The sequence below is a fragment of the Tachypleus tridentatus genome, chromosome 6 (assembly GCF_004210375.1).
Source record: "Tachypleus tridentatus isolate NWPU-2018 chromosome 6, ASM421037v1, whole genome shotgun sequence".
Classification (NCBI taxonomy): Eukaryota; Metazoa; Arthropoda; class Merostomata; order Xiphosura; family Limulidae; genus Tachypleus; species Tachypleus tridentatus.
In genome coordinates, this window is record NC_134830.1 from 20,032,508 (window position 1) to 20,058,682 (window position 26,175).

General features: G+C 32.7%; 1 protein-coding gene across 10 annotated transcripts in view; it reads right to left on the reverse strand.

Moving 5' to 3' along the window:
• Positions 1-26,175, reverse strand: part of dbo (Kelch-like protein diablo) — an 86,271-nt gene that overhangs the window by 35,936 nt on the left and 24,160 nt on the right. For 5 of the 10 annotated variants that reach the window (XM_076503636.1, XM_076503635.1, XM_076503634.1 and 2 more), the window contains 3 exons: positions 24,808-24,933; positions 5,577-5,835; positions 662-934 (listed from right to left, as the gene is read on the reverse strand). In XM_076503636.1, the coding sequence (XP_076359751.1) occupies positions 662-934; positions 5,577-5,825 (522 nt within the window). In that variant the 5' untranslated portion in view covers positions 5,826-5,835; positions 24,808-24,933. Of the gene's footprint in view, positions 1-661; positions 935-5,576; positions 5,836-9,842; positions 9,918-11,889; positions 12,181-24,807; positions 24,934-26,175 lie in introns of those variants that run through there. The other 5 variants (XM_076503637.1, XM_076503632.1, XM_076503633.1 and 2 more) reach the window with 4 other exon arrangements.

A 26,175-nucleotide genomic window follows, 5' to 3' on the forward strand; every position in this document is an offset into this window, starting at 1 on the left:
ACATTCACTTAGTTAGGTTAATTATTTCAAATTCTGTCATTTGGAAATATTCTTCAGGTGCTAAAAATACTATAGATGTTTATTTGTTATTAAGAAGAAAGCTACACAAAGGCATGTTCGTGTTATGGCCATCACGGGTATCAGAAACTAAAATAACTGAAAAGTATGTCTTTTGGAAATCTACTGGGTGTCAGTAAATGAAAATATTCTCTTTAGAATTTTGTATTTAAGAGTTATTTATATCTTCATTTGCATATGCTAAAGGTGACATTCAAAAATAACTAACCACTAGGATAATGTTCAACCATGCCTTCTTATTTTTCCTTATTTTACTTATTTACTTGCTCATTTGTGTTTGTGTATAAAATAAACTTCACAGCTAAAAACACTATCTGAGCACATTGTGCAGAACAGCAGCAACATGTCTGGTGCACAATATAGAATAATAAAAGAAAAAATATACTCAATTAGCTATGAAATGCAAACTTTTAAACTACAATATAGTTATAAAAATGAGTTTAAAGCAGTGCAAAAGCCACTAATGATATGTATAGACATACATATGTGTGTGCATGCTTGTGCATGCAAGTGTTCAGTGTTTAAAAACTAAAAAAAATACACACACACACACACACACATAAGATATGTGAAGAAAACATACCTCTTGAAAATTATGTTGTGTAAATTTGTCAGCAATTCGTAAAAGTTCTCGGCAAGAATGGGTATCGGCAAACGCTCTGATGCCCAAGCAGTTAGAAGGGTCTAATTGTCGCTTTAAGAATTCACAACAAACTTCTTGAATTTCAGCCATTTGAAGTAAACAAGCAGCAGGCAACAAGACTTGCACATTTGTTTCTTCCACAACTATGTGGGAAGTGTATGCAAAATCAATCAGTAGTTCCATGGCATGTTCATCAATATCTCTAATGGTCACCTAAAATGATACATCTAGTATATTAATAACAAAAATTGAGAACTGTTGAAGTCAATTTCTAATAAAATGGCTTGCAAAACAATCAATAAATTTATTCTATACATATAAGAAAAAAATTACACAGTATTTATTTATTAGTTTAAAGCCAAAGTGCAGTCAGGCATCCTAAATCAGTAGCAGGTGATACCAATACTCATTTTTTAGTCCCAAATTAATTAGGAAATTAACATTTGCTTCTATGTTAATCAATATACATATAGTTGAAGTAAAGGGAAATTTAATTTTCTTACTGTTTTTCTGTAAATACATCCTACAAGATTAGTTATATTGGAGTTATCTTTAAAACAGATAATCTTTCTAGATATTCAATGGTTACAAGATTGTAGAAAATATTGGTGGCCAAAATATTCTTTATTTCTATGGTATTGATGAAATCTGATACATAATAGAAAAAGTTGTGATAGTTCATTCGAACAGTTTATTATCCACAAATCTCACCTTCTGACGAACAAACTGGTTAAACACTCTCCATTGTACATAATAGAACAAATATATGTCAATCTTAATCCACCACAAAATTAGTGAACCCTCAAAATGAGCAGGAAGACACATACACGCAAAATTAAATTTGAAAATTAGAGTTCTTTGCAACCAAAAGCATGAGATAAAAAAACACTTACTAATTTGAGTAACTAATAACCTCAATTTTTCATGTTCTGTTAGACATGCACATCTAGTTAGATTTTTGTAGATTGGTAAAGACATTACAGATAATACAAGTAGTCTCAAAATATCAAGTTCTTGTGTGATCAGTCATTTGACACAAGGGTTTTGGAGTTAATTTATGCAAAAACTTCAATGAGGTTTAGCCATTTTCATCTCAAAGCATTACATTTCATAAAGTACAACACATTTGGGTATATTGGAAAAATATTTACTAAGTATATCTTCATTAAACGTGGCAGACCTTTAATAAACAGTACAAGTCTGCTGCACATAAAAAGATGTGTTGGTAAAGTACATGCACTAAAGAAATGTCTGTGGATTGAAGTCATTCTGCTTCAAAATCTGACAAAGTTGTAGCACAAGGTGATGTCCACATGAAGAATAAAAGTTAGCATTTCTTAATTCAAAAATGTATTTCAAATAATATTTATCTTCACTCTCACTACAACTGTTACTCACTGAAAGAATTTCTTTCCCTTTGCCCATCTAAGGATTGATCTGATTGCCCTTGGTAATCAATACCTGTATCCTGACACTCTCTGTCAATGAACCTTCTATTTCAGTACTATATATAAGCACCTCCTTCAAATAATAGTCACTTTTCCAACACTGGCACAATCTGCAGTCTCAAATAGATGACACAAGGATGTACTACAGAGAATACCATTAGTGAACACTCGATTGAGAAAAAAAAAAGACTATATTCTCTGAAGGAGATGCTTATATACAGTACCAAGATCGAGGGTACATCAACACGGGTGAAGAATGTCATGAGGCAGATATTGCTAAAGGCAATTAAATGGGAAATAAAAGATTTGAGCAAGTGAGAAAAATCAGATCAATGCTTAGCAGAAGCCTTGGCAGTGAAGTAATAGCTATAGTGTGAAATGAGGTAAGTGTGTTTTGGAAATAATTATTTCCCATTATACAAAACTCAGCAGAATAGAGACAAGAAAAAGGTTATAATTTGGACATCAAGTTCTTAAAATCATGCTGAATAGCACTCTGTACAAGTTCATAATGTATCCACTTTTAACCCTCACCCATGCTTACAGAGTTGACATGATCACTAGTTAGCACACATTATTATTCCAGATTTAATTTTTCCCTCCTAAATATAGTATGTTTTAAATGTTTAAAAACTTAAAATACTGTCTCAAACCATTAAAAACAATCTACGATATGGCTTGCACACAAACACAACACTTTCCAACCTCTTCATACTAAGACATATAGTCTGACTTTTTTTTTGTAGTACAGTTATAATAAACCTAAAGCATTATGAAAGTTGATAAGGAATATGTCTTTGGCATGCAGTTATTCTAATAACTTGTATGAATGCAAGAAAGAGTATGCAATATGTCAATGTTACATTTGCTTTATCAAATGTCAATGAGGATTTTCACCAAACTAGGCTTATCAGGCTTTGTGGGATATGATAGACATTGAAAGAATTGAGGCAATATTTGTAAACTTCATAAACAGCTATTATTGTACGAGAACTAGATTAATGAATAAATTAGAATTATTATTAATTTTATTAAAGTCACAAATCAGAATTAAGGGTAAGGATTAATACACTATTATTCATTTTTTAACAGTGATTGTTTATTATTACTATTTGAATTAAGAACAGCTAGGAAAGCAACAAGCTAATATTATTGTTCCTGAAGGGAATGAAATAACCATAGCATCAATGGGAGAAAACATTAGTAATTAAAAACATGTATGAGTGAAAGTAAAGAATATGTATTAACCACATTAATCCGTGATGACGAGAAAACCCACTTGTAGTGAAAATATGCATGTAAAAACGGCTGGTAGGGGTTGAGAAAATTTGTATGTAGAGGAGCAAACAATGTTTCAACCTTCTTTGTCATCAGGTTCACCTGGCAATGACCGTAGGTCAAGACATTGTTCACTTCTCTGCATAAAAAAATTTCTCAACCCATACCAGCCATTTTTACATATATATTAACCACGTTATCTGTGCCATACCTAATACCTTCACAGGTCATTTGACCAATACCAGGGCTCATCAAGTCAGCTGGAATACAACTAACATGATAGTGGTCGAAGCCTATTTATATCAACAATTTAAGGAACAACATCTGTTATGGTATAAATTAGTTTAAGTAAATGAACTGTAATTTCATATACATATTTTACAAATTAGAATTTAGGGTAAGGCTTAGTAACATTACTTATTTTAAACACTAGTTTTTATTATTATTTGAATTAACTTTACTGTCATTCAAAAGAATTTGTGACCCAGCTAGCTAATCTTCTGTCAATATAAGAACCTTCGTAATTTTAAGAAAATAAGTGAAAACAAAAAAGCTTATATAACACTGTCAATCACATTACATCTACCATTACTTACAAATTGATATACACTGCAGTATGCACATGTAGTAGACAAAAATAAGGTTTAACTTGGCATAACTTAAATTCACTTCACTGCACATAAGTTTATTAAAATGAAGGCAACAATAAGCAACTCACTCTTATGCTTTCAAATCAAACATTAGGGAAAGTTTGTATTTTACTGTGAGCCAAATGCACCTGTCATCATATTTTAGTACATTATTAAATTATAATAGTGATACTCTGTTCTAGCTTTATTTCTGATAAGCTATGAGAGTAATATCAGCTTAAATTATCATTATTGTTGGGTTTCATAAAGGTAAACAAATGGATAATATTAGTTGACATTCTCACTGCACATATAACTAATTATAATCTTGATCATAAAAATATGTCATACATGCACATGTATCAAAAGATTATGTTGTGTATAAACACTTTTGTAGTCTCTCCACATTGTTAAAAATATTTCACCACATCCAATTGTGCTTTATCTGACAACTGCGACTCTTGAAACAAGCCATGTAGCATGCTTTCAGTTTGAAAAGGCTTGTTCATAAGGTTACATCCAAAGTACATCCTTTCTCCCTGCAGCTTTCCATAAGTTATTTACCATATGAAAACAAAAGGTTCCCGGCACTTGTATTAATAATCTCATTACACAGAATTCTAAATTGTTGTATCTGACAGCATCTTTGATAAATCTTCATATGGAATAGCATGACTATCTCTTTCAATCTCCAGTAAGTATGCAGAAAAGTTGTGGATAAAGTTTTGTAAATGCATGACTTGTGTTGCTTTCCCAGACAGAGATCTTTCATGATTATATTCCACACTGTTGCTTGGATGGCTTTGCCACTCCTCTTTGAGATTGTGGATTCTCCCTAGTTACAGGATGCAACACATTGTTTGCCATGATTTCAGTATGGCTGTTGGAGGTCTCTTTCTGTAGTGACTGATTTCCCAAGTTGATCCATACTGTTTTGTTTTCCAATGCCATAAAATACAAGGTATATTTTTATCTTTAAAATTATAAATCATTGATAAGAAACATTTTTATGGTATGAATGTATGCATATTTTGCATCAAAATGGGCTGTTATATACTCTTTCCAAAAGTAATCAATTTTTGGTGTATCACACTACCTACCAAACAGTGTCAAAATGTAGTCTAATACATAGTATTACAATTTTGTTGGTCATGTTTGACATGATTTTCTCATATGCATATTCAAAATTGTTTTAATTCGAGATACTCAACCTCTGTATACAGTATCAGTTTACCATGTGACTTTCTCGTTTGCACATTAAAAATTGTTTAAAATGAGATAACACAAACACACACACAACATAAAATTTCTAAAATAGTTTTCATTTTATGTGAATCAGAGAATGTTGCATTTTGTTTTACCTTCTTTTAAATAATAAACACAATGCAAAAAGTGATAAAAATTAATTGTTTGCTGCAATTATCTGTCACAAGTTCATTTTCAAGATACTTATCTGCAACTTTCTTACTAGTGACATTAAAAAATATAACAATTACATACCTCAGTTTGGCGACTTTCTGCCAGCTCTCCAGTAAACATTGCATGGAAATATGGAGAACATGCTGATAAAATAACTCTGTGAGCAAACAGTTTTCGAGAACCAACTATCAAAACAACATCACAGAGCTCTCTGTGTTTACGTAGAAGGTTAATCTTATCCAGGGTATACCTGGGATGCTTTTCAGATGTGTACTCCAGTCTTGCTGGTGAAGGGGGCCGTTCAAAGTTGCTATGAATGATTTCCCCCATGATTATTCATCTGGAATTATTGAAAATGCAAGCACACTTACACACTGTACTTCCACCAATCAGGTATACAAACATCAAGAAATTATTTTACAACTATAGTATTCTATAAACTTTCCATGTTACTAGAATGTGTCTGACATTTACACCTTAGTCACAATTCTACTGATGCTACATGCTATTTAAGGTAGTGATATTTCTAACATTATAACCATGTAGTTGAATCATAAAACGTTCCCAACCAAGTGATATATAAATATTTCTTAAACCACAAGTCTGTTCAAGAAATAAAGCATTTACTGATATCTGTTTAACTACATGCATTTATAGGTATTTATGAAATGAAAAATATTACAAATCAGAAATGTTTTCATATTTAATAAGTTCTCACTTTTCAGCTGTTGCTCTGAAAGGTGTAGTCATCTGATGCACAAACTATGTGCGAACTTCAATCATATTTTACAATGGGATATAAACATGTCAAAAATCTATACATTTCAGATAACTTTCAAACAGTAAATACATAACTTTATTTAAAGATGTTATTTCCAACTGATGCAAAAGTATACAAGTATAAAAACACTTCTTGAAATCTGAAATGTACGGTACAATTAAATTATTTTTAGTTCAACAAATTATCTTACAATCATAGCATTTTCAAAACTTTTCACATCTTATTATATATTCTATTTACAATGGTATGGTAATTTAAATGTAGGTGTACAAAATGTTGTGGGAAGAACAGAAACTGCAGTTATTACCAAGCTAGCCTTGAATTTTTGACTTATAAAAAAACACAAGTATATATATGTTTACATACTAAAAATAATACTTTACTAATCTTCAACTGATAAAAAAAACTAAGTCACTCAACCTTCTTCAGCAATTAACACACATTAGACAATTTACAGTTTCTCTTTTATGATTAATTAACAATTTTAATTAACATAAAATTATATATATAATGTTTATGACAGTAAACACACAACCCAGATCAGAGATTTTTCAAATGATGTTTAATTTTTATATTTCACTTCATGCATTCATAAAGTTAACTAATGTTCATTTTGGCAATAACATTACTGGATAAGAAATACATTTTAAAGGAGTTAGGCCTAAATTATTGCATAACTCTTATTTCATTTTAGAATAAGTGATTTTTATATTTGAAAATAAAGTTGTGTTTTGAATTAAAACATGTTGAATAGGCCCAAACAGGAAAGTCATTGTACAGGGTGGCCCGTAAGTCCCTACCCATCCATATGTTATTATGTTATATTCAATTACACATGTATTATAAATTTGTTTCTTTTTTTTTTCAGAGAAATATGGCCGATATAAGCCCATTTACACTTGAAAAGCGTAATGTGACAAGTACGTCGGTACATGAGCACAAGAATACTGGTGACACCATACAGATACACTGGATACATAAGATATATGGATGAGTATGGACTTACGGGCCACCCTGTACAATTGTGCTTCCTAAAACAAGAATACAAGAAATACTAAATATGCTCCTATACTATACAGTAATTACTTCTATCACAACTCAAGCAATCTGATATTTAAATTATAAGAGCTTGCTATGCATTTCATGTTTCTTTAAGTGGATAACCTAGATTGGCCTTTAGGTTTGTTGTCAGCCTTAAATTTTATGCTAAATAGCATGAAAGATCTGGTTATAAATAATATATAAACTAATAATTAATTTCATATATAAAGCTATATAATACTGTTGTCCAGAAATTAAAGACTATTCTAAAACAGCATGAAGTGAGTTACATAATATATTAAGAATTGTCACTATTTTAATGCGTATCTACTACTACAAACACTTTATAACACTAAGAGAGATACAAGTCATGTTTTCTTCTATTTCATGATCTATTCAGCTAATGAAAACTTTAGCATAATGTTTTAGGCATGAGAGCAAATTGGTTTCATAAATTACAAGTGCTTTGATTATAATATTGTGTTACTACATGTGATCCTTGGTTACTGGCCACATATTCCAGAAAGGGAAAAACACTGGTCAACAACATAAGCCTATAAAATAGTAATAATTAAAGAAACTTAATGCTCAAATTACCAACTTGTTTATATATCATTAATTTCCAATAGTTTTCCACAGATTGCATCATAATGAGTATTTTTATAATGCAGCCTATTACAAGACCTAGCATAAAGAAGAGACCAAAATACGAGACCCCAGTAATAACTGGCAAAATTAGTTGGAAATTTTAATTTGTTTGTGAGTCATGCTATTAGAAACACTAAACTAGAAAATTCATGAACTCACAAGCAATTTGGTACATGAATAGTTTAAAACATTAAAAAAAACAATGAGACCCTATTAGTAATTTTTGAGTTAACGAACTGATTGGTCTCAGTATTTAATGTTACTTTCTGTTGGTTGCTACAGAAGCAGGATGGAGACCAAGGAAATAAGAATTTGCTAAAAAGTGGTTAAAATCTCACCTGCTAAGACAACTAACTCAACAATGAATGGATCTTCAGTGTCAAGTCTATATCCAGTACATGTAGCAGCTGTGAAGATGCTACTGTAGCAATAAAAACTTAGATTATTTAGATTTGGGTGAATAAATGGCAGGTAGTTTTTAAGTATAATAAATGCTAGGTAAAGTAAATCATTTGGATGGTAATAGCAAACAAAAGTTAAGAGCAACAAGGACATATTGTTTCCTCTGTTTCTCAGAGTTGAAGCCAAGAAGCTTTTTGGAGGATTGCCAAAAACTAGGCTGTAATCAAAGATGCTAAATTAATTTTAATTCGAAATAAAAAATAAGCAAAAAAAATTAATTTGAAAGAACTGAATGTATGTCAAAAGGAGATTTTATTGTTTTTACTACAGCATTGTTTTTCAATCACAATGCTAAGATTGGGGAGCCACATACTAAAAAGTGTATGGGAACCACTGCTCATTCAAATACTTATCAAAACTTCCCTTAAATGTACTCCATTCACTACTTCTGAAGATAACCCATTCTAAAAGTCAATTATCCTGTTAAAAAAATATAGTTACATGAACTGAATGTGACTCATATTACAAAAATATTTATAGTTATATTCCCTTGTCCTATTATTATCACCTCTAAATATGAACAAAGATGATGCATCAATGCTATCTATTTCCTGAATAGTCTTAAACCTTTCAATCAAATCCACCAATTTCCTTTTTTTTTTGTAATAGAAAATTTCAGACCTTAGCAAGGCCTCATAAGGCAACTGTTACTTCGTAGTCATCATTCTTGTAATTCTCCTCTGATCATATTTATAAATTCCTTTGTAATAAAAGGAGCTTAAGACTGAACTCCAAATGCAACCTAACCGTTGACATTAAACAATGAAATTATAACTTGAATTTAATATTTCTGTGATTTTGATTAAAATCTAAATTCCTATTTGCCCTGCAACTGTTAACAGTACATTGTGTGGATAGCTTGAGATAATGATCAACCAAAAGACCAAGATCCTTTCTTCTAGAATGGTTCGTCATTCCAATCAAAATTAAACTTGTTATGAAAATTATATAACCCTCACATGTGCTAACTTGGATTTATTATCATTAAAAATCATGACATTCATTCACCAAATAATCGATACTGTTTTAGCATCCTCCTCCTTACAGCCACCACCACCGACAATTTTAATATCAACAGTGACTTTTAGTAATTTGATCTGTTCTTAGAACATACATATATTATATGCACAACTTTTCATAACAAAAACTGTTAGGATTTGAATCACATTATGCTGATTAATTATATTTATTATGAATTTCAGGTAAGAATTAATAGTATAATTCTATGTCAATAATGTTCATCAAGAGAGCAAAGGTCTTAACATTTAACTCTCAAGTATCTTAGTTGTAGCATTAATCAATTTCGACTGAACTCAACTTATAACAACCCTCTACTTTCATCCAGTCCCTTTTCTATCAATGAGTTGACTTATCCTTTACACATACACAGATAATTTCATTAATTTATGTGGTACCTTGTTAGATGCTTTCTGAAACTCCACTCATGTACCTTCATTCATCTACGTAAGTAGTAACTTCTTCAAAGAATGCTGAAAGATTAGTATGGCCAGATTTTCCCTTAGTGAAACCATGCTGACAAGGTAGCAAAATAAGACTTCCAAAACATTTTCCTACCAACAGCATAAGGCTGATATGCTTATAATTACAAGGGCAATTTGTATCACCTCTCTTGAATAAAAATGTAGCATCAGAAAAGTTCCAATATTCTGGCACCTACCCACTATTCAAGGATATATAAGTTCTTCATTATTACCAAAAAATCGTAGCAAGTGACCAACATATCCAATCCTTAACCTCCGTCAAAACTTTTGTAGAAATATTATCTAGCCCAGGAGCTATAACATTCTTTTAAGTTCTCAATTTTGTTCATAAATGAGGAATTTATGTCACTTATCTTTTTTATTTTCCTTCTTACAAACAACTGTTTACGATGAAGAATATTGATCACATAACTATTAATCAAAATTGAAGAAAAACACAGAATGTTGTTATCTAGGTATTCCACAATCATCACAAATAAGCCTTCCTTTGTAATTTATCAAAGGCCTTGTTCCTACCTCAATATTTTGCATATCCTTATTGCATTTAAGAAAATCCTTGTTCTCAATTTTTACATTTTCAATAAATGTTCTTTATATACCTTTTTAATTTCCTACTTTGATAAATATTTATAAGTAAAACTGGGCAATTTAAATGATAAACCAATATAATAAATTACCCACAAGCAGTGATTTCACTAACATGTCAAAGTAATTAATTAATAGAAATTACAATTATATTCATTAATGAAAAAGTGTTTCCAATTATTAATATTTTTGATTATCCTAACAACTAAACTGATTTGCAGAAAAATAATAAAATAATTGACAATTTGGTTATTACTATCTCATTTCATTTATTTAAATAATCAAATTATTTCTGTTATATTTGTTTGTTATTTACCACAAGGCCACATAATATGCTAATTTGAGCTAATGATTAGAAAGATAGCAACCTTAGAGTAACATTACTCCCAACTTTTTGTTCTTCTTGAACTGCTGACTAGGGAAAAGCAGTTTGGCATCATCCCCAACCAATTGTTAGTTGTTCATCCTCTGGTTTAACAAACCATGTACTTGTTGTTTAACTACCCAACTCTCATTATAAAGTCTGGCTTTGTGTTTTTTTTTTTTTTTTAATGTTTAGCTCATTAGGCAGAAGAGATGCACAAAGAAGTCCCTCACACTTAAATTGTATCTCATAAGTTCTATGAATTATTAGAAAATAGCAATTTTATTCTTTTTCACAGAATCATGGTGTCTTACAAACAAATACCACTAAAGCTAATATAAAATATTTTTTCACTGTAATATTCCCACTTCAGAAGATTCACAAAACTTCTAATTGCATAATGGCAGATATACAAAATTGTTTTCTTTCTTTCTGCCAACATATGGTTGGTAATAGTACCACATTTTCTAACTGCTTCAACATTTTGCACTTGTTGATTTGCTACTTATCATGTTAATTTTTATATATTAGAATGTGATAAAAATCCTCAACTAAGTCAATGACAAAAATGATTGAAAGAAATTCAAAGCTTAAATTTTGATCTAATATTTACCTTTGTAATCACACAGTTACAAAATAAAGTCTAAGGCAAAATACCATTCCTAGATCCTTTTATTTACAATACAAAATTACTATTAGATTTCTAAGTAATTATGTCCAGTAGTGACAATGCATTTACAAAACAGAAAATACTGTTTATTGTTTGTTTCTTCTCCGCATGACTGAGTCTGTCGACAGTAAGATTACTCATTTGGTTATTTACTCTAGTAGTCTATATTGGTATACCTTATGTGGAGTTAAAGTTATTTACACTTAAGATTTTTTTTAAAATTATGATACCACATACATATGCATTATTAATAATGCTTCTACTCTTCCAGAATGCCATGTTCATTCACTGAAACCGAAATAATTATTCATACCATTTAACACTTACAGTTAGTGACTTACCGAATCTAAAAAAATAACATAGAATAACAAAATTTCAGTGAAGTGTCACAGATTGAATACTAAATTCCTGTCTAAATCATAAATAAATATCTTTTACGACTCAAAAAACACCCTTTTACGTGATAAATTACGTTTAACGCGATCTCACAGTCACAACAAAATTTACCTGAATAGATGGCTCTGCCTTACATTTCAATGTTGTGCAGCGCCCTCTGATTTTAACTTCTCAACATTTGTTTGTTTTATATTAAGCAAAGCACAAAGTTGCTCATAGAGTTAGTTATCTGTGTTGTGACTATAGCAAAAATCAAACCAAAAATTTAGCGCCAAGTACTCATTCTTATTGTTAAGTAATTGCAGGTAATTATAAAGAGAAAATAATATGTGATAAAATATATAGTTTCCCGTCATGGGGATGAAAGTTTCAGGCCCGGTATGGCCAGGTGGTTGAGACATTCGGCTCGTAATCTGAGGGTCTCAAGTTCGAATCTCCATCACACCAAACATGCTCACCCTTTCAGTGGTGGGGTCGTTATAATGTTACGGCATATTCCATTATTCGTTGATAGAAGAGTAGTTCAAGAGCTGGCGGTGAGTGGTGATGACTAACTGTCTTCCTTCTAGTCTTACACTGCTAAATTAGGGACGGCTAGCACAGATAGCGCTCGAGTAGCTTTGTGCAAAATTCAAAACAAAAGATATAGATATAAACAGTAAAGCGTAACAATAGTAGGAAAAAATGATGATAAATTATATCAACGAACATATACTATTTAAAACATTTTAAAAGTGTAATTTGTGCCTGTTACTGATTATCGCAGTAGTATTTTCTTAAATCAACTTTTGGCCAAGTATTAGTGTCAGTATTTTCAACTTGGTTTGTTGGGCTATCTTTGAAAATTTGAAGCTTATTGAGCGACTTCACACCTTAAACCTCGATCAGCAACTCGGTATAGCACCTCTGGGTTGTACATACATGACACATCTTATGACTAATATTAGTGGAAAGTTTGTAACTACCGAAACTATTCAGTATCAAATTAATGACATTTTCCAATACATTTATTTACCCACACCATTCAATTATAAAGTTAAATTTCATTATTATTGCGTTTTGATTATAAAAAATAATATGTTGACTTTTTTGAGTCCATATAAATTCTTATGCTAAACTGCACTTTTCCAGGATATGAAGTAATTAATTATGTAATAATTTTAGTGCATGATGTAAATAAATTTGTGATTAACACCTCCCAGCTGTTAAAATATCAGTGTGGAACTTCCCGAGGAAACCTTATGTTTTGAGTAGAATTTATAAATCTGTTAAGTGTAACCATGATTTTTATATATGGCGTTTTTAGTTGTCTTTCACTCACGGGTATTTACACAGGATTTGAAAAATATGTAGTACTGATGATAACAATTTATTTCTCTGAATTACCAAGTAGATAAATTGTTAAAAATATTAAAAAATAAACACGAAGAACAATAGATTATCGAATTGTTATTTGACTACTTGTCATTGGATTATGCTGGTTTGGGTGGAATTTCACCCTGACCAGAAACTATGAGCAAGAATGAATATAAATAACAAAACAAGGTTTCTTATCGTGGTGGAATAGCTTAAAAGTGCCATTTAGCCATCAGAATATATTTAAATATACCTTTATTTAAACAACTAGACTTTTTGATAATTTTGGAATTAAATGAAGTTTTTAATCTCGTATTAGTTTGTATAATTATTGTAAGAAATAAGCAAAGTTTTTAAGAATGATTGAAAACTTTGTTATGAAATTTATGATGTTTAACACTCCTACGAAAAGTGGGGCCTAATAGGCTCCAGAGGAACTTGAAAGGTTATTAATATTAGGCTAATAATTTTGTATTTAAATGAAATTGCCATTTAAATCCATTAATGAATGGATTAACGAGATTCCCACTGTCCCTATCTACTATCTAGCAAAACCACAGCCAGGGGAACGGGCTTGGAGAAATCAGGACTAGAAACGTCTTTTCGTAGGAGTGTTAAATAAGAGGAATTATAAATAAGAAATATAAATATAAGAAAATATCGATTACTCACATAGAAAAAAAAGGTTTCTACACATCAGATCAACTTCAAATGTTTTTTTTTTTTTATTTTCTACCCCGGTGGTACAACAGTAAATCTACGGATTTACAAAGCTAAAATCAAGAGTTCGATTTCGCTTGGTGGACTCAGCCCGATGTGACTTTGCTATAACAAAAACACCCACAACATTTCGTTTTCAGTAATGCAAACTCTTCTAGTAATGTAATATATGTTAGCTTAACCAATGATAAATTTCAGAGGTTTTCTGTATTGGCATTTGTTTGTTTTTTAATGTTTCTCTAAGTGCTTATGTCTGTACAAGTTCATTAATATGTGTACACTGTGGAAATCATACAGCATTTACAAATTTTCTTGGGATCCGATAAAGGGCTGTTATGTTATCAGCGTAATAAAAAAGATTATGTAAAAATATTTTTTGTTTATGAATTTCGCGCAAAGCTACGCAAAGTCGAGCCGTCCCTAATTTAGAACTGTAAGACTAGAGGGAAAGCAGCTAGTCATCACCACCCACCGCCAACTCTTGGACTATTCTTACCAACGAATAGTGGAATTGACCATCACATTCTAACTCCCCCACGACTGAAAGGGTAGGCATGTTTGGTGTAACAAGGATTTGAAGCCGCGACCCTCTTACGACGAGTCTAGCGCTATGTAAAAAGAAACAAATCATATTATAACGTTACATTATAATTTAGTAAAGACAATATGGAAATTAAAGAGCATAAACACACAGTCTTGTTAGTTATTATTATAAATATGTTTAGCAGAAATAACTACTTGAAAACGGGTATGTGTGTATGTGTTTTTATATAGTAAAGCTACATCCGGCTATCTGCTGAAACCACCGATCATTTCTGAAAACAGTATTGATGACTTGTTTCGTTATTACACAACTTTAAGCTTTATGTGCAAGAAAATCTCTAGAGTTTGAAAAAGTTGATCCTGCTTCAATCATCAATATCGTTTTAATTTGATTGATTGGGAAAATTCCAAGCTAGAGTAATTATACAATGATAGAAAAAAAAGTCATTGCTTTATCCGAATTTTTTTCACACTTTCTTAGCTCTTATAATTCTTTTACCAGATTTTGCTTTGCGAAAATATTAAAATTAGTGAAGAAACGGTTATAGACATTACATGGTAAAAAATATTCATGCTTCAGTTATTCAAACATGTATATATATGTGTGATTTTATTAACAAACCAATCGTGACAAACGATTTACAGTAGATAATAACAAATACTTGACAAATACGAAAATGATTTCTCAGTAGAAAAACCTAAATTTAAAGATAGCACCACCAATTTAATTCACATAAAGTGGTCACGGAGTTTGTTTTTTATTGTGTCCATTCTGGTCTTGATAAGTGTTTGAAATCGCCATAACATAGAATGTATAAGGAACTGAATGTAGACAGAGTTGACTTCATGATGTCATACATACATTAGAGCTTCCTTCAGTTCCTAAGTGTTCCTCGGTTTATTCTCTTGCATTTTGTTACCCATTATCTTCCAGCAGCTTTCAATAGGGTTGAGAATTTGGTTTTTTTCTGGCCAGCATAGTGTCTTGATTCTTTACTTTTGAAGGTCGTTAGGGAGTTCGACTCGCAATTCGCGGGTCGCGGGTTCGAATATGGTCGCTCTTTTAGTCGTTGGGGCGTTATTGTGTGACGAGCAATATCTTTATACGTTGGTGGAAGAATAACCCAAGCGTTAGCGATGGGTGGTGATGACTAGCTGCCTTCCCTCTAATATTACACTGCTAAATTAGGGAAGGCTGGCACAGATAGCCCTCGTGTAATTTTACGCGAAATTCAAAAGAAAACAAACAACAAAATAAAACGTAAGATATTATGTCAATACCCGTTCAGGTTGAATTTTGATAATATCACTTTGTTATACATTTCTTCAGCTCAGTCAGGAAGCTCTTTGGACCAGTTGAGTTTCGTCTTTCTTGATCGTCTTGCTGGGAGATCAGCTGAAAACAGGCAAGATTAGACAGTGCACATGGTAACAGTCATTATTATAGTTTTCTACCACACTCTTCTGAAATCTTTGTACAATAATCGACGAATCTCTAGGATCATTTCAGTACATGATAGTTAGCTACTGTGAAGTCTTTCTTCCCACCCATTTCCTTTCACCATCCAACACAAATGGTCTCTTTATATCTCTGCATCAAGTGACCCATAGTAAACTGGTTAAATTTAATTTTTATGTCAGTCTACATTGTCTAAAGTCCATCTTTGCTCAGAGAAGCAACGAATTTTTTTTCTCTCTAGAGTTAACAGCCCTTAGCCAATGTAGCATCAAATACGCGTTGTAGCAAATAGACTTCTAAACTACCCTCAGTAAGAACTTCTATTTATAGCGGAGAAAACGGCTGATGCGATATCCAGAGAGCCTATAAAGTTGTTGACGTAATAATAATACAGTAGTACATCATCCATGAAACACATTTTCAACCATACACAACAGAGGGTGATTTAATTAACAGTGTGAAAAAACTGAATGATGCAAAAAAATGTTCCACTACTATAAATGAAAAGCTGAAAAAAATATTTCATTTAAAATATTTTCATAAAGCACTTTTGTAACTGTCACAAAAAGTGACTTAAAGAGAATACTTTTGTTTTTAACTCACTTAAACCGTCGTACGAGGAATTGTATTTGTAAATTCATTAGTTATTTCGAAAATAATTTCGAAAGTATGACATAAGTTACATCATGTTACATGTTATTGCATTCAGTAGAGGTTATAAGATTTTGTGTCCCGTGTTCCAAGATATGTAAAAACGAAGTCACGTGTAACTATCCTCTGGTACCTTCTATTACTTCGAATATCACACAACAGTGAGAATTGAGGCCCCTAGAAGTGTCCTGAATGTTTTACGATATTATAGTACACTGATATTTTAGATCCGCGATAGTGTCCTGGTAGTTCTATAATATTACGGAATAGTAAGATTTGTAGCCTTCCTATGGCAGTTTTATAATACTAGGGTATGGTAGGGTTTATAGCCTGTCTAAGGCGGTTTTATAATATTAGTGGAAAGTAAGGTTTGTAGCCTGCCTATGGAAGTGCTTTGACAGTTCTATAATATTAGGGGACGACAAGGTTTGTAGCCTGTATGTGGCAGAGTTTTTAGTTGTCCTACCAAATCAAGTTACATCGTGTATATGGCAGTGTTTTTAGTTGTCCTACGAAATCAAGTTACATTGTGTCAAACAGTGCTTGAATTAGGTCCTGGCGGATTTTATCAGTAATTTCAGTTTTTTAATCTCCCACTGTGTGGGTCTTTATTCTGCCTTTGGTCAGTTACGTACAATAAAATAAATAACTTCTGTCTTTGATGTTGTTGTTTTGTTTGTTTTGGAATTTTGCACAAAGCTACACGAGGACTATTTGTGCTAGCCGTCCCTAATTTAGCAGTGTAAGACTAGAGGGAAGGCAGCTAGTCATCACCACCCACCGCCAACTCTTGGGCTTCTCTTTTACCAACGAATAGTGGGATTAACCGTCACATTATAACGCCCCCACGGTTGAAAGGGCGAGCATGTTTGGCGCAACGGGGATGCGAACCCGCGACCCTCAGATTACGAGTCGCACGCCTTAACACGCTTGGCCATGACGGGCCTGTTTTGTTTTAATTGCACTAATTATGAAAACATTTTTGGTGTAAATGTATGTCACATTTTTAGGCATATCAAAATAATTAGTAACAAAAGTAGAAATAAAAGTAATTTTTGATAATTATGTGTGGATATTTAAGTTATTTTAATAAGAACTGTATAACGTACGTTATAAATTAACATACAATTAATCTTTATTGCAGATCATCAAAATTCTACAAAACAAATGAGGATTCTTTTATATACAAAGCAGTGACAGCATTAAAACGGTAAGCACATGAGTGTTGTCTATTGGTGTAACTTCATCTGATTGGGTCTGTACACTGATATTTAGTCACTCATTTTCAACCCTTAATTGTTGAGAAGACAGAATTGACGCACGTTTGTTTTACTTGTTTACAAAGCATTTAATCAGATATGTTTTTCTTCATAAACTGTGGCCTTAGGAATGATATGTTTTATTTACAACATAAAATTTTAGTTTTCAGTGCATTCGTGCCAAAATTAAAACATATACTGCGAATGGGGATACCAATATCTTATGAAAAATGAAAAGTTATTTTAAACTTATGTTAGGGGTATGCATAATACAGGAATATAGTATTCTGGTACTCAGTTACTTTCTGTAGAAGGTTGAATATGTTATAATAAAATAATCTTGAAAATGGTATATATTGGAACTACATTTTAACATTGTGTAACGTTGTGCAGATGGTATTGTGCTACTGTAAGATAGGAATAACTCTTGTACTTAATATGCTTGAAAGAAAAAAAAAAGAATATGAATCAACTTAGAGCACCCAGACCTTCCGAATAGAAATCTGAAACAAGTCGTACACCAGCCATGATAAGCAAGTGTGGTATCTTGCAACAGATGAGAACTCACGAATACAAAGGTCAAGGGTAAAAGCTGTTCTTATACTTCAGGCAACGTAAACAAAAACCATCTCCTTCTGGAAAAGCAACACAAACCGCGTATAAACAAGGTGCTTTCACGATATATCTATTTCATCACTGCATACTTCAAACAGCCGGAGAACCAAATGGGTATCCAAACTATCCAATTAGAAGCTGTGCAATCTGATATAGTGAAACAGGCGCTGGGAAACTGTCGTTCTCATACACTAATGTATTATGGAAAGTCTACAGGGAGGAATGGTATAATTTAAACAAGACTTTTCAAAGACAGAATCTTTGACAGTGAAAAGTATAGCGTACGTCTTTTGTAAAAATATCAGACGGAATGTAACCATTGAGGTTATATGGACTATAAAAAGTGGTGAGGTTTCCTAAAAATAAATAAAATAAAAACAACGTTTTGGTGTTATAAGGTCTTTTATTTCGTGTATGAATATGTCTTCTATACACCAATTGCACTACAGAAAGTAAATAATAAATAACTCTTGGCGGTATGTTTTAACACATTTCGTACTATATCAAATGCATTTAAATCTGATTTATTCTATATTTCTTGTTCTATATGTTTTGGAAATCTATTTCATTATCATTTCAGGTGACTTCCATCATACTGTCTTTGTATAGGATCGTTCAACTTTTGTTGCGCTAGTCATAATCAATTTCACGAAGTAAATTCAGTGGTTGCATAATTACTGAAAATCATTTTTATTTATTAGGATTTTAATCAGGAATTTCAGAGCACTTACAAAATCCAACAGAGTCTTCAAGACACTGAATACCTAAGTATTTGCAAGACACTCGTTGAAAAACAAGGATATTACTTCATTCCAGAAGTCTCAGTGTTCTATAAGACTGTACGACAGACAAGATACTGCCAAAGACCACAAATCTCTGTGCCCATAAAAACATAAGACAGCTAAAATGATGGGTCACATACCTCACTGTTCTGTAATACCCAAGATAACGAAGGACAGTCACAAAAAATTGTAACATTTATACGTGCTGTTTGTCTTTGGCAACAGTACATAAAATGATACACATTACATTTCAATAAGCACAAGAAACATTGATTCTCGTTCTCAGATATTGTAAACTACAGTGAATACGTGAAAACGTGTCTAGTCATAAAGACTTGTTTGTTTATTGCACAATAAAGACGGGTTTCTTTGTTGCACAATAAAGACTTGTTTCTTTGTTGCACAATAAAGACTGGTTTGTTTTTTGCACAATAAAGACTCCTTTGTTTGTTGCAAAATAAAGTATTTGTGCTCTTCCTACCGAAGTTTTAAAATTTTATTATGTGTGTTTTTCAAAATCGCGCAAAGCTACACGAGGGCTACCTGCGCTAGCCGTCCCTAATTTAGAAGTGCAAGACTAGAGAGAAGGCAACTAGTCATCACCACCGACCGCCAGCTCTTGAACTACTCTTTTATCAACGAATAGTGGGATTAAGCGTCACATTATAACGCTTCCATGGCTGAAAGGGCGAGCATGTTTGGTGTGACGGGTATTCGACTCCGCAACCCTCGGATTACGAGTCGAGCGCCATAACCCACCGAGTCATGCCGGGCTAAAACTTTATTATTAGCATTGTAAGCAACTAAGTTATGGAGAGAGGCCTCTTTCAGACACAATTAAAACTTATCAATGAGCTTGTGTGTGTGTGTGTTTTCTTATAACAAACCCACATCGGGCTATCTGATGAGACCACCGAGGGGAATCAAACCCTGATTTTGCGTTGTAAATCCGTAGACTTACCGTTGTGCAAGCGGGGGGCCTTATAAATGAATGAAACTTCTTTTGAAAGACACGTAGAAAACGTAATAAAAATTGACTATATTTTTAAATGTTAATGGAAATGCTTATCATACGACCGTACACATTAAAATTTTTTGTAAAAATTATTTATATTTTTAATCATAAAAAACATGCATCACATTTAAGGCCTAAGTGTCCCTACTTTCGGATTCTTGGATCTCTATAAATGAAATGGAAGAAATGTCCCTGAGTAAATGAAATGGAAGATATGTCCCTCAAAAAATCAAAACAACATTTTTTCGACAACCGATATTTACTACATATTAGGTTTTTATTAATATTTTATCTTTTTTTTTTCATAAATAAATGTTTCTTACTATTGAATGCACAGAATTCAAGAATGTTTAGAACTGCATTTATAGTTACCAAACTTAACACTAGGATATATATAATTACATGTATATATATATATATATATATTTAGAGAACGCTATTACTGATAAAGTTAAGTAGATTAAAACAAATTCGGAAGGAAGGACTGCGTTTAAAACGGCAAATCCAAACCTCTGACTAATTGTATCAGTTTGTTATAACATAAAAACAAGTCGAAACAAAAATAAATTAAAAAATGCTGTACAAATTGTTACGCTTCCAGTGTACAGACTATAATGTGGGATATAAAATGTACCCTAGCTTATGGAGGTGACTAGAGAATAGGACCCACATTGCGGTGGGGATACACTGTCTATCAGTCTTAACCTCCATTCGCCATTCTCACATAAAAAAAATAATATAACTTGTACCCTGGGATCCTTTCAATTAGTACAGCGTTTTTTGTTTTCTATTTCATTTTTGTTTCAACTTGTGTTTGGTTATAACAAACTATTATATATATATATAAATTTCCCATAGAACTTACCACTTCGAGACAAGATTGATTGAATCTACGTCAAAACATTTGGGCCGATGAAATAAAACGTTACGGTATAGTATAATAGAGTTAAAAGTTTAAAATATCTATTTCAGTATTTTTTGTTATTATGTCGAGAGGGAAAATGTTCTAGAATTTTTATGTTATGATATTCATTTGCAAGCAAACTTTCAGACATGTTTCGAGAACAATGCTGAGCTATAAGGGTGCGAAACACAAATACCTTAGTTTTCTAATTCCACTTAATAAAGTGTTTTAGTTTTTTCAATTTTTCGCAATTTATTTGAAGTTTTAATTTTTATAAATGAGCCTACGTTTGTGCGTAATGCTATTACTATTACTATTGTTATCATTTGTGCTATTTAACATCAGTTGGGATATTAATTTGAATAATTTGAGCATATGTATAATAAAAAATCAATAAATTAAATCCGCTATGAATCAATCTATTTTGGTTTGGATACTAACTGAAAAGCTTAATTACATGATTCAAGTAATATGTAGCAATTATACATTGCCGCGCCTAGTGACTCAAAGTCTAAGGGATTATCACACTAAAAATTGGGGTCAGATAGACCATTGTGTATCTTTATATATAAACTAACAGTTGCATGTATATGTCCCTCGCTAGGACAGAAGTAGGTCTACAAATTTATACCGTTAAAATTAAGAGTTCGAGTCTCCGTGGTGGACACAGCAAATAGCTCGATGTGGCTTGGATATAAAAAAAAATACGTGTATTTAGTTTGTTTTTGAATTTCGCGCAAAACTACTTGAGGGCTGTCTGTGCTAGCCGTCCCTAATTTAGTAGTGTAAGACTAGAAGGAAGGCAGCTAGTCATCACCACCCACTGCCAACTCTGGGGCCACTCTTTTTACCAACAAATAGTGGGATTGACCGTAACATTATAAAGCCCCGAAGGCTGAAAGGGCGACCATGTTTGGTGTGACGGGGATTCGAACCCGCGTCCCTCAGATTACGAGTCGAACGCCTTAACACGCTTGGCCATGCCGGGCCACGTGTAATAGAAAATTATAATGGTCAAAAGTACCTAAAGAGTGAAATAACTGATGTGAGTACACACTTACTTTTAACAATCCCTGTATTTTAGAGATCAACTAAAAGCTTCTGGAAAAAAATATATCTGATATAGTTAAAAATAGAAGACTAAATTGGTACCGATCTTTGAGTTGGATGTTGTTGGGCATTACCGTAAAATGTTTTCGTCTGAATGAACTATTAGGTCTACTCAACTTCTGTAACCTGATTTTTTCATCTACTTCACTGCTAATTTTGGTTACTAATTTTGCCGAAGCAAAACGTTTAGATGTAACTAATAAAAATATTTTCTTTTTTTTACCGAAGAAGTGGATAAACCGAAAAAATAGAAAACTCTAGTTAATGGTAAATTTCGAGAATACGTATGATTTGTTTGTTTGTTGTAACAGATTTACTATTATATTTTTTTATCTTAATATCAGTGATTGTTTTCGTTAAATAGATATTTAGAAATGGATGTAACTTGTATTGTTAAATGTGTATTGTGAAATTCCCGCCTATTCACTAAAGTTGTGGAAGATTCTCGAGCGTAAGAATTACCAATGTATATATGTAAGTAAATACCAGCATTGTTGCCTTGGCTGAAATTTTTAGAAATTTTCCTCCCAAGCTTCTAAACTAGGGGGTGGCCAAACTTGCGTAACGTAAGAGCCACATACGATGAACTTCAGATGTTTGAGAGTTGCAAGACATAAACAAATATCAGACACGCGTTTTTATTGTAGCATGCATATTTTGTAACATAAATCTTTTATAAATTTTAAGAACTACATGTACGTAATTGTAATTATTCATGTATGTAGTTTTTAAACTGTTAATTTGTATTAGTTTCAATAATCACAAAGTACACATACATATAACAAATGTTTTTAAAATCCTGGCTGATTATTGTTTTAACTATATTGAGCGCATTTAATACGGTAATGAACTAAGTAAACATCTAAGAAAAATATGCAAACTTGCATTTCATTAACATTAAACGAGACTGCCAAAAATATAAATAAAAGGGGTGAAAACAGATATTTTTAATGATATTTATTTGTCTTAGTAAATATCTGGTCAAAACATGGAGGAAAATATGTAAAACAATAAAATTAGAGATATTTCAATCAAAGACCGCATCACAAAATTATCAGGCTATTTACTGCTAGTAGAGGTCTTGTAAGTTTCCATCTTGGTTGTGAGTCGTTGAAATTCCGGCTGATATGTTGTCAAGGCTGAACGAATTAGCTCCGTCAGGTGTTGATTTGTAAGGATTGCACGATGCTTCGACTCTACAAACTTTATTACAGAGTACAGTGATTCACAGCAGTATGTTGTGCTGAAAATTGAGATGAGTCGCATTCTGGTTTTCTTCAGTTAAGGATATTTTATTTCTGGAACTTGCTTCCAGAACTCAATTGTAGAATGAGATTTATGGATCATCTTTAAACCCAGGTCCTCCTATAGTTCTATTAGATCCATTTCTACATCACATGATTCTGTAACCAAAGGATCGAGAATTGGACAGCCATCATTGATCACATCAACCATGATTGGATTTACAAGAAAGGCGAAGCAGGGCTTCACCTTCTGCAAGTCCTCAAACCTCTGTGGGGAATTATCAAGCAGTGCTTGTAACTTATCTTTTATTATTTACTCTCCTTTTAAGACTGGCAAAGTAACTGGAGTTTCTTGACAATATATTTCTTTGAAAAATCATTATTTTATTCTGAAAGCTGAAAATTGTCTGAGTAAGATCAGAAACAATCTTGTCCTTCCACTGAAGTGCCAAGTTGAGAGTTTGTAGATGATTCATCATACCAGTAAGGAACATTAGATTTTGCATCCATTCATCATTTCCCAGTTGAGGATAGAATCGTTTATTTTCTTCAAGAAAAGCAATTATAAACTCCAACAGATCCACAAACCTAGTTAAGACATTACTGGTTGACAGCTACCTCACTGGGTTTATCTTCAAGCTCCAGTTCTTCAATAAAATCTTTGAACTTCCAATTTAAGCGTATGAAATTACATACGAACAAATTCCGTCAGTTGTGGTTTGTCCGTATTTGTATGTTTATAGATTCGTCAAGGACTAAGCTGAATGCAAGGGAATTAGTTAAATCATTTTGCCTGCAACGTCAGCACTGATCTGGGAGATATGTTTCTCTATGGTGCGGTGTGAAGCTGGTGTTTGTGCTATTAGTCACTGGTTTTGTGTTGTTTGAATATCACACTGCAACAACTTCAGCTATATTCTTCTTAACAAAGTCACCATCAGAATATGGGTGTTTAGCACGAGCAATATTTCGTGATATAACAAAACTAGCTTCAGTCATTGTATCAGTTTCCTTACTGAACGTTGTCGACAGTGTCTGCTGGCTATTTAGTGATGATTTTAACATAGTAAATTTGTTTTTCCGTAATTCTGATTTCGGTGGATAATCAGACAAAATGTTTTTGTGATTTGTTTCATTGTGGCGTTTCAAGTCACTGGCTTTGTAATGACTGAGCAACACATTACAGATAAGACACAAAAGTTTACCTCCTTTAACGATGATTGAAAAATCTTCCTCCCACTCTGGCTGAAAATTTCTGTTTTTATCTTCATACTTTCGCTTCTTACAATTTGGTGGCGTCATCTTTCTTCACAAAATTTTCACAGACACTTCTAAAAATTAAAGTGAAAAGAAACAATAAGCTCCAACACGCGTAATGCAACCAAACTCTACAGCCCATTATCACATTAACACTCTGCTAATTTCACTGCCCGCAACACAGCCACACACGCCACAATAAAGCAACCGAAAGCCACGCCCACTAAAACTAACATTGTCAGCACCGGTTTGTATGATTACTGATTCTCCAGCACAATTCCTCTGTAATCCTTGCTGATCTGAAATTTCTTTAATCCCTAACTCAAATCTAGCATTAAAATTAGGATTTAAATTCTTAAATATATTTACTCATCATGAAAATTAAACTTACGTTTTAATCCAGTGGACTCTCAGTTTATACACAGTAAATAATTATAAAGCTTGAAAATATTTTGTTTACCTTTTATATTAATTGTGATGCAAAAAAGGAGTTTAGCCAACATATTCCCGCAAGCTGCAGCTTGGCCACCCCTATTATAAACCAACGCCACATGCCAAGAGTTGCCACAGGCGGTATACTATAAACCTCTGAAGCTGTAACTGTGATTAGCATTTATTAATTGGAAAACTACAGATATTTGGCCAGGAACGTTTATTGTTTTCGAACATTAGAAACCATTTAGCTTCAACGCATTAACAACAGCTTGTTTGTTTTTGAATTTTGCACAAAGCTACACGAGGGCTATCTGCGCTAGCCGTCCATAATTTAGCAGTGTAAGACTAGAGGGAAAGCAGCTAGCCATCACCACCCACCGCCAACTCTTGGGCTACTCTTTTACCAACGAATAGTGGGATTGGCTGCACATTATAACGCCCCTACGGCTGAAAAGGCGAACATGTTTGGTGCGACTGGGATTCGAACCCATGACCCTCAGATTACGAGTCGAACGCCTTATCCCACCTGGCCATGCCGGGCCCAGAAAATAGGGAAGGCAACCATTCGACAGCATCCCCCAACTGAAGAGGCTCTACTTTTAATTGTATATCAGAATTCACTGTCATTTTTAAAATGCATTTACTCGCAGATGAGAATTTAAAGCGTTTTTGGTTGCTTTACGTTCTGAGATCGTTGGAACAGCAGTTTGATACGCTAACCACAAGGATAACTCTCAGACCCAGAGGTCAAGCACATTTACGCCAGTTTACCCATTTTGAATTTTCAGTGGCAAGTGCATTATTGAATTTTGGAAACGGATATTTAAATACCAATTTTAGATTAAAGAAATATTCGATTAAACTACAGTATACCTTTTAAG